The sequence below is a fragment of the Lipotes vexillifer genome, unplaced genomic scaffold, assembly GCF_000442215.2.
Source record: "Lipotes vexillifer unplaced genomic scaffold, Lipotes_vexillifer_v1.1 scaffold671, whole genome shotgun sequence".
Taxonomy (NCBI): Eukaryota; Metazoa; Chordata; class Mammalia; order Artiodactyla; family Lipotidae; genus Lipotes; species Lipotes vexillifer.
In genome coordinates, this window is record NW_006782851.1 from 1,636,907 (window position 1) to 1,646,768 (window position 9,862).

At 46.8% G+C, this 9,862-nt stretch overlaps 1 protein-coding gene across 1 annotated transcript in view; it reads right to left on the reverse strand.

Annotated features, from left to right (window-relative positions):
• SLC15A4 (solute carrier family 15 member 4) overlaps nt 1-9,862 on the reverse strand; it is a 28,185-nt gene that overhangs the window by 8,293 nt on the left and 10,030 nt on the right. Inside the window, exons 4-6 of the mRNA XM_007455446.1 lie at nt 9,124-9,292; nt 8,613-8,690; nt 7,742-7,910 (exon numbers count right to left, since the gene is read on the reverse strand). Coding sequence (XP_007455508.1) covers nt 7,742-7,910; nt 8,613-8,690; nt 9,124-9,292 — 416 coding nt within the window. The remainder of the gene's footprint in view (nt 1-7,741; nt 7,911-8,612; nt 8,691-9,123; nt 9,293-9,862) is intronic.

Genomic DNA, 9,862 nt, shown 5'->3' on the forward strand with positions numbered 1-9,862 from the left:
AAGAGAGACCTCCCAGAGGTGAGTCGACCTTCATAGCCGTCCTGCGACTGAGAAACACAGAGCGGGCCCAGGCGCGCAGAGCGGTCACTGCAGAGCGCTTGCTGCTCTGGAAAGAGGAGCGTGCGGCTCGGCCCAGCGGTTATCAGGATGCTGGTGGTGGCATTAAGGGCCCTGTCCACAGCAACAGCTCTGCTCCCTGGCAGGGCAGCAGGCAGCACCAAGGGGGCCGTGGCGTCAGCCTGGCTGGAGCGCCTTCAACGCACAGGATAAAACACTGTGGGCTTCCTCTGCATGGGCCAAGCTCCAGCCAGCCCGGGGCCACTGCGCTGTGCTGGCTACTGACCCTCTAGCTGGAAGGGCTCCGTCCAATCCACGAGCAGAGGGGGAAGCACCCACTCAGCCTGTTTTAAGGGAATAAATATTGAAGCTGGAGAAGACTCTTGTCCTCCACAGGAAAGGCAAGAGAGGCTTAAGACAGTGCGTGTGCGTCTGTGTGTGTGCACGTGTGTGCGCGCGCGCGTCTGTGTGTGTGCGCGTGCGCGCATGTGCGTATGTGTGCGCGCGTCTGTGTGTGCGCCTGTGTGTGTGTGCGCGCGCACACACAGGCGCGTGACAGGGCAGTACTGGTGGCGACGATACACGGATTTAGTACTCTGCAAGGCCTGGCAGAGAACGGAAGTAAACTGTCAGACGGGATCTGTTCTGCGCTCTTATTAGTTAGGAAAGCACGACTCTGTGAGGACTGGGGGTGCACAGGTAACGGAAACGAAGGGGTGCTGGCAAGGGGGACACACATAACGAGGGTCGAGCCCCAAGAGACAAGAACGTGAGAAATCACTTTAGCTCCTCTCTGGTGGGACGGCTGGCCGGACAGAGCAGAGAACAGAGGCCAAGGGAGAGGGCGAGCCCTCCAGACAACGCAGGAGCTGCGCAGCCGGCAGAGCTCCTGAGGGACGGGCCCAGGAGCACGGGCACAGACCAACGTAAGGGCAGATGCTGGGAGAGCCGCCACAGCCATCGACGGGCCAAACTCTTCAGTTAAACACACGGACTCACATCACGTCAAAACGAAAGAAAACCCAACGCTGCGGGCGAGGCAAGAACTAAAGCGTAAAGCGGCAAAGGTCTGAGTGAGGGAGAGGCCGAGCAGAGTCACCGAGAAGGGAGGCGTGCCAACCGCAGCACACGGGCATCAAGAGAACAAGCTGAAGGTCAGGCGCACAGCCCTGCGCCCGCGGCGAGCCCGGGAGAAGCAAGCCGGAGCCAGCAGCTGGGCAGAGACAGGGGCGCCGGTCTCAGCGACCGTCGGGGTGTGAGCTGGGCTTCCACCGGGCCTGAGGGTCCCCGTGTGCGCCTCCCGCCACAGCGCTACTGCCCGAGGATGGCGCGTGCCCTCCCCAGGGACGACACAAGCCACAGACCTTCGTGAGTGAAACGCCGTCGTCTGCTTGGAATGCAGCGAGGCTCCGAGACCCAGGAACCCTCTCGGTCCTCACCAGAGCGAGCAGATGGAAAGATGAGGCTTTACCGGGCAACTGGCTGCATCGCAGGCCCAAGGGCAGACCCAGGTCCCGAACTTTATGGACACTTAACACCTGTGCCCTCGTGGGGCTCCGTTCTAATGGGTCCCGCCCAGACCACGGCATCCCTGGACACGGGCCATTGCCGTGATCCCAGGCCCCTGGCAGTGCTGGACTTCAGGGCTCCTGCTACAAGGGATCCGACCCACTCAGCTGACGGTAGGACAACCTGCGAGCCATCCTATGCGGCACCCCACGAACATTTTTAGAAGTAACACTGGCCAAAACGGAAGCCTTGAAGTCCACGGTACAGAATTATAAAGCCAGGATCTTTCCCAACTCCTCAATTAAAGCCTTTTCATTAACAAATGGATAAACAAAAGCATCAATATTATGAAATGAGAAAACTTCTGTAAAATTACTCTTGAATCAAAAAGAAAATAAAAACCATAGTTTCAATATTCGTAGGGAGAAAAAACACACTACCACAAATCAAAGCGCAAGAGACCTTGGTAAAGCAACAGTAACAGGCCAATTCATGCCATTACGTGGTTTTTACTGTTAAGCAAGAAAGAACAAATAGACGTGAAGAATTGATAACTCAAGAAATGAGAAAAAAAACCCCACAAAACAAACCAAAGGTAATAGAAATTAATATCTTAAATTCTCTACTTAGAAAACATAAAAACAATCAAATGATAAATTCAAGACAGACGTCTAAGGAAAAATTATAAAATACAGTCTTGGCAAGCCTAATAAAAAAAGAGCACATAAAAAAGGGAAACTAGAAACGAGGAAGGAAACACATCAGATTTATTTAAAACACTTTTAATCTCCACTCTAACAATTTTTCTAAAACTCAATAAATGATTTACTCGGGACATTAAAAAAATAAAAAGCTTAAGTGATTCAAGAAAAAACAAGATCTGTACAAAAGTGAGAAAAAGGTGCAAAAGTTATATTTCCTTTCAGAGAGGATGTACTCATATGATTTTCTAGGCAAAGACTTGGAACTTCCTGGGAGCAGACAGATAATTCTCATCCTGTTAAAATACTCCCTGCCTTCAGAAATAGGGAGTTTGGACTTCCCTGGTGGCACAGTGGTTAAGAATCCACCTGCCAATAGAGGGGACACAGGTTTGAGCCCTGGTCCGGGAAGATCCCACATGCCACGGAACAACTAAGCCCGTGCACCACAACTACTGAGCCTGCGCTGTAGAGCCCGTGAGCCACAACTACTGAGCCCACGTGCCACAACTACTGAGCCTGTGCTCTAGAGCCCGTGAGCCACAACTACTGAAGCCCATGCACCTAGAGCCCACGATCCACACCTAGAGCCCACGAGCCACAACTACTGAGCCCAAGTGCCACAACTACTGAAGCCCGTGCGCCTAGAGTCCGTGCTCCACTACAAGAGAAGCCACCGCAATGAGAAGCCCACGCACCGCAATGAAGAATAGCCCCCACTCGTCGCCACTACAGAAAGCCCACGCGCAGCAACAAAGACCCAGCACAGCCAAAAATAAATAAATTTATTTTTTAAAAAAAGAAAACAAATAGGGAGTTTACCAACACCTTTTATGAAGCTGTATAACCCTGACACCAAACCAGACTGATGTTGGTTAGAAAGAGACGCACAGTCGCTCAATAAAAGCAGATTATTAAGCAGACTGGAATTAGCAGATTCCAATCAGACCTTTTAACAAACAGGGTGTACTTTAGAAATTCAGGAACAGTTAATACCAGATGTTAAAATAAATAAAAACCATGAGCAGCCAAAGGCAGGGAGGTGGTGGAGTAAGGAGCGCATGCGATCCTCCTGAAAACCAAACTAAGATATTTGAGAGAAACTCAACATTCACTTCTGCCCAAAAATACAAACTGGAAATAAAGCTTAGATATGTAACATCGTCAGGAATACACATGCAAACTCAGAGGTGAGAGTGAACTTTCTACAGTGAGGGGCTGAAGGTGCGCTCGTAGAAGTCAGGGATAAAGGGGGGCATCCGTCACCACCAGCAGCCTTGGAGAAAGCCGGGCCACCCTGCCAAACACGGAGAGACACAGGCAGGCGTAGCAGGAAGGCAGGAAAACGGGACTCCCCGGCGGTCCAGGGGTTAGAACTCAGCGCTCTCACTGCCCAGGCCTGGGTTCAGTCCCTGGTCGGGGAACTAAGGTCCCACAAGCCGCGCAGTGTGGCCCGAATAAACAATAAATACCTTCTTTTTATAAAGAAGGCAGGAAAAGAAACTATGTTAATTTCAAGACGAGCGACCATCTGAAAATAATTCACTGAAACTCAGAATTTTAAAAAATCTCCTAGGTGAGAAACCAAAATACATAAAAGCAGTTAGGAATAAACCTAACATACACTGTATAGGACCTAAATGAAGCATGTAAGACTTCACAAGATGTCGAAAACAAAATCAAAGGGAAAGTGAAAAAAATATTCGTAAAATGAGATGAAATTCTGAGTGGTGACAATCTACACTCTATTACAAGAAAAACCCACTAGAAAACTGGTCACAACACATGAACTGTACACAGAATAGAATGTCTGACACGTTTTGGGAAAAAGTCTTAAGATCACTCATAGTACACATTAAAGATATAGAACGCTGTAACCCTTCAGATAAGAGAAGATTAACAGAACACAATAATCAGTGCAACAAGGGCACAGTGAGATCAGACTCGCATCGGCACGCTGCTCTGGCCCTTTCACACGAGATGAGCACACATGTGCGGACGTGTCAGGCTGTGCACACAGCACTGCTTCAAGTAGGACAGACTGGAGTCAACCCTCACGTTTAATAAGAGGACTGGTTTTAAAAACTGATAGTACGGCCCAAAATAGAATATTATGTCGTTGTCAAAAACCATAATTTAAATTTGTAATTGACTTGGAAAAATGGTATGTATTATATATAGTATACAAAAAGAGATTATAAACTGTGAATGGTTTGTTCCATTTCTGTTGTTTAAAAAATAACAATTTAGCTGTAATAAAATATTCTAGGAAGATATGAACACAGGTGTAGGTGTCATCACTGGATGGTGGGTTTAGGGGTGAATTTAGGTCTCCTCACACTTCTATCTATGTATTTTTAACGACCGTGGATTGACTCTGTGATAACAGTTTTTTAAAAAGTGCTGTAGACCAGTGGCTCTGAACTCCTTCCTAATGAAAGCTATGACCCAGAAAAAGGCACTCAGGTGATTCTGTCTCCATTCCAGGATGCTCTCCATGCCCTGAAGCCCGGGCACAGACGCCTGCCTAAAAACCGCTGTGGTAACAGGGCATCCACGGCACAGCCTAGTGGAAGAGCAGACCGTGAGGCACATGGATGGGTACCATCAGCCTGGGATGACGGAAGACAACTCTGTCATGTACACACATCAAACAAGGATGCAGTGATTACACTTCCAGGGATTCGAGAAGTAAAGCAATTTCACTGCAGTGATTACCGTACAGTGAAAACCAGAATCCTCAACACCCAACAACAAAGGGTTGCACGTGAATGTTTGACACGAAGGATATTTTAGGTTTTTTTTTTTTTAAAGGTAAGGAAGTACAAACGCACACACACACCACATCATACATAATCTTTCCCATATGCACTTGCAGAACGGTGGCAGAGGATGTCCCTGGAAGCCCCTGGTGGGATTCTGAGCGCTTAAACCTGTGTGTGTGAGAGAGAGAGAGAGAGAGAAGGAAACGGAGGAGGAGGGGGGAAATGAGGGGAGATGGCTCATCTGTATTTGGGGGATTTTTCTACCCCCCCCAATAGTAACAAGCATAGCTTTTATTACATTTTTATGGTTTACTTACACTTAGTATTCCTTAACCACGCTCAAATCTGCTTACACATCAGTATCTCATTTTCGCAAAAACACAGAAGGTGTGTGTGTATGTATGCAGAGACACGCAAACTGGATTAGACAGATACACACCATCCCAGGAATGAGCATCTCTGGGGAAATTACAGTTGATTTTTATTTTCTCCTTTATGTTTCTAAGGTTCCCTTTTCTCCAGTGAGCATCTATGATGTTAGTAAATTAAGAACACACGCAATTTTTAAGGGGCAAGGAAGTCTGACAAATTAACACACTTCTTTTTTTCTCAAGCAGACTAGAAGAAACCCCTTAGACATGCCTGATTCTCATCTAAGAAAATTTAAAGAAAGAATTATTACCGGCAGGGATGGTACTAAATGGAAGATCCTGATTTATCATGGTTGAATGTAATAAGCTAAAAGGCAAAATAGTCTCTTTTCTATTAAAACTTTGGTTTGCTGTAATGATTTCAGGTCTGTATTCAAAGGTCATTAATGTTCCAATTAAATAATATTCACTGGAGCTGGAAATGAAACGGCATGAAACACCAGTTACTGCTTACATTAAATTTAATAAATTGTGCTTAAGTCCAGTTGCCAGGTATTTAAACTCTTTAAACCAGTGACCATTAAGCTCCTTCCCAACATCCAGCCACTCAGCAAAGAGAGCCTCTTTAGGAAACCAGCCTCAGCGGTGTTTTCCACGTGTAAGTGATCAATTCAGATGCTGAAGTTCAGAGCGTTCGTGGTCACACAGTGCAGAGCACCTGCCTCTCTGCAGGCGCCCGTGGCCACCTGATGACAGCCCGACTTGCTGAGCAGGAAGTGAACTGCCGGCACGGCCTGCACTTTTAAGACAGCACTGCCTGCCCCGCAGGACAACAGTCACCCGTCTGCTGTCGTTTCCCAAGTAAACAGGCAAAGAAGCCACCGGGAAGCCCCCGGGGTTCTCAGGGCAGCCCGGAGAAGCTATTCAGCCATAAATGAAACTGGGAGACAAGACGGTATTAGAGGAACCAAAGCCGGAGTCTGCTAGAAAATGCCTGGGGAACCAGCAGCCTCCCCTTTCCCACAGGGAGAGGACAAGGCCTCCTTTCCAAGGGGTGTGACTGGCTGGTCGGGGCACAGAGAGGGGGCTCCCCAGCCCAGGAAGAAGCCGGGCCCACGGCAGGCACTCAGGGCACCACCCCAGCACAGTGGCTCTGCCCATCACCGATTCTGCGGCACGAGACCTGCAATCAGAGCCCCGCCGTAATCCAGCTCTCGTCTGCTCTGGCTTACCTCCCCATGTGCACAGGACTGGAAGAGAAACGAATCACACAGAAAGCACACAGCAGAAACTTCATTCAGACACGCCCTCCCTTTAATTACCTATTTGATTAAGAAAGAACATAACTGTCTCCTAAGATCTCCCAGTGTCTGGAATATAGAATTCTTAAGCCTAGGGACTCATTTCTTTAAATCTATTGAGTACTAAATCAACAGACAGTACTTTAGTACCGTGTTCACCCTGGTGAGAGCGGATGGAGGCTGCTGTGAAGCACTGACGGAGAACATTAAATTCCATCTCAGCAGCGCTTAACATTGTATTCCTCATAACAGAGATGATATATAGGTGATTCAGGAATATCAGCTTTTCTTGTCTTGTTATTTAACTTAGCTATTTCACGGTTCAATCATTTTCAAGTATTAATGAAGGAAGAGCTCCAAAGCAAGGTGAGAAAGTCAGCAACACCTCAGTTTTATCAGCACACGATATTTCAGCTTATACTTTAGAATCTAAGAATTATGCAAACAGAATGGAGCCCCCAAAAGGTGTTGGAACACTCAGGCATTAGTTCTTAACCTCTTTCTTTTTTTCTGGGGGATGGAGGCTGGTTACAAACCTGTATTTGATTTCAAAACAAAACAAAACAAAACAAAAAAACCTTTCTCTCCAGGAAGATGCACGTAAAATTTTACATAAAAGTGCCAAGGGTTCAGGGTATATGAAGCTGATTAATGGACCTGACATTAATGGACACAGCTCTGAGGATTATTTAACACCTTTAATTTATGAAACTTCATCTACACAGCAATTAACAGTTGTCTAAAATCTAAATCACTAGGAGACAACAAGCCTCCTTTGATTCAACTCAAAAGTCACTTTCCAGAGCATTTCACTGGTTATAGTTCTAAAAAAACAAAACAAAACAAAACAAACTCCAGACAAATCCTTAGGAAAAAAATCTTAAGCTTCATAAATGAAAAACTAGACAATGAACACCACTCAGGGTTAGAATAACCCGTATATGTCCTCTTTTGAAGTACACACACTTCCTGAGTGCCATGCGGCATGTGGCCACATTCTGCATCACCCACAACCGGAACCAGAAACAGCTTCTCACCTGCTGCGAAGGCCGAGCACATCACAAAGAACATGCCCACCGCGATCCTTTTCAAGGACGATGGGAGCAGCCCGTTTCTTTTCAAGATGGGATCCACCAGTTTATCTTTCAAGGGAATTAACAGGAGGATGAGCACAGCATCGAACATGGTTAGCCAGGCTGCCGGAAACTGGAAGCGGGAAACACAGAAGACACCTGCTTATTTTTCTGCAGTGTCAGCAGTCACTTGTCTGACAACTAACTTCTAAATGGGAAAAGCTTATTTCAAGAATAGTTCATCAGGGCTTCCCTGGTGGCGCAGTGGTTGAGAGTCCATCTGCCGATGCAGGGGACACGGGTTCATGCCCCGGTCCGGGAAGACCCCACATGCCGCGGAGCGGCTGGGCCTGTGAGCCATGGCCACTGAGCCTGCGCGTCCGGAGACTGTGCTCCGCAACAGGAGAGGCCCCAACAGTGAGAGGCCCGCGTACCGCAAAAAAAAAAAAGAAAAAAAAGAATAGTTCATTTGTACAAAGTATAACCTCCAAGGAAAATAGTCTGTCTCAAGACACTGGTACTGAGAAAAGGCTTCCATTTCTAAAGGGATTTGCGTTTGTTTTTCTGTGATTTCTCGGGGGAAAGAAGAATCAGGTGAAATATTAACGTCAGGAGTCAACTTAATCTAGCAAAGGACATAACCAATGGGAAACAGTCTCAGAAATAAGTAAACATTCCATTTCAACATTCCATTCAAATTCCATTTCAACATTCAAGGAATGCTTTTAGTTCAAGCTAACTGCTGTCATTACAAAGTATCTACCATTGGTAGAAGGAATCCATTTGTCACGTAAACCCCCAAAGACAATTTTCAGATCATTTCGACTGTTCTCACCGTATGAGGATTGGTTGTAATACTGGAAATTTCTGGAATCTTCAAATGAAGACTTTGTAAAACATACGTCGTCTGCATCTGGGTGTAGAAAGCATCTGTCATTACATGAGCACGGCTGTCACTCACTCGCAGCGTGCGCCCTCCCCCAGACTACACCACGCTGAGACTTGCAACGCTCAGGTTTGAAAACACGGGTCAATTACTTGGTCACCATAAAAGTTGTCTGGAGATGAACTTTGAAAAAGAAGTAACCATTACCCCAATGAGAAACCATATTAAAAGGTGGGGTCTGGAAAAACAGAAGCATCCCCATTCTTAGCTTCGTTTTAAGGGTTTCAAAACATTTCAATCAGCAAAAATGAGTCCGTAACTAAAAACAAGATTCCAAGATCCTGAAGACTCGTGACAAAGCAAGCCAGGAACACTGCGCACTTCAGTGATGGCCAAAACGAGTGCCGGGGTAGCGTTCACGGGGAGGTAGAGGAAATTAAACCTGAATGTCACCACTCACTTGAAAATACACTGTCCAGTAAGGTATCAAAGCCAAGAAAACGGGGACAATCTTGACAAGAGCTTTCACATCTTCCACTTTATCTTCCGGGAATGGCCCTCCATGAGACATCTTACATGAATCAAACAGACTGTGTTTAGAAGATTGCTGAAGGACTCCAATGCCTTCACTTTGGGAAATAAAATGAAGGAATTAGTTTTCTTCCACCCCCAGAAATCAATTATTTGGTAACAAATTAAGTTTGGAGGTAGGAAACCAGCTTGCTGTGCTGAATTTGCTTCAACTCCACTCTGCTACCTACTAATCGTCCCCACCCAGTACAGCTACCTAGATTATTCCTCAATACTGGGACACAGCTGGCAGAAGGACCTCCTAGCCAGAGTGAGACTGTGGCCACCATCCTTTTCTTGAGACTAGGAGATATGGTAGGATCGCCCCTCACCGTCTGAAAGGTGGCTGACCTCACCCCCAGCGTTGTCACCCTGGCCACCAGCCCCACTGTGCTGAGGAAGGCCCGCAGTTTCATCCGAAGCTGATGACAACTGCGTCGGCTGCATCACTGGGTGAGCATCTGAAAAACTTACTGTGCTGGACTGTTTGGACTTTAAATTAGGTCATTTATCAAACGTCAAGACTTGACGACCACACCGACTTTGTTACAAACCCGAGCTGCTTTACTATTACACCAGTGTGACTGGGAGGGAGGCTCTCAGGGAAGCCACCAGCTCTTCAGTGAAGG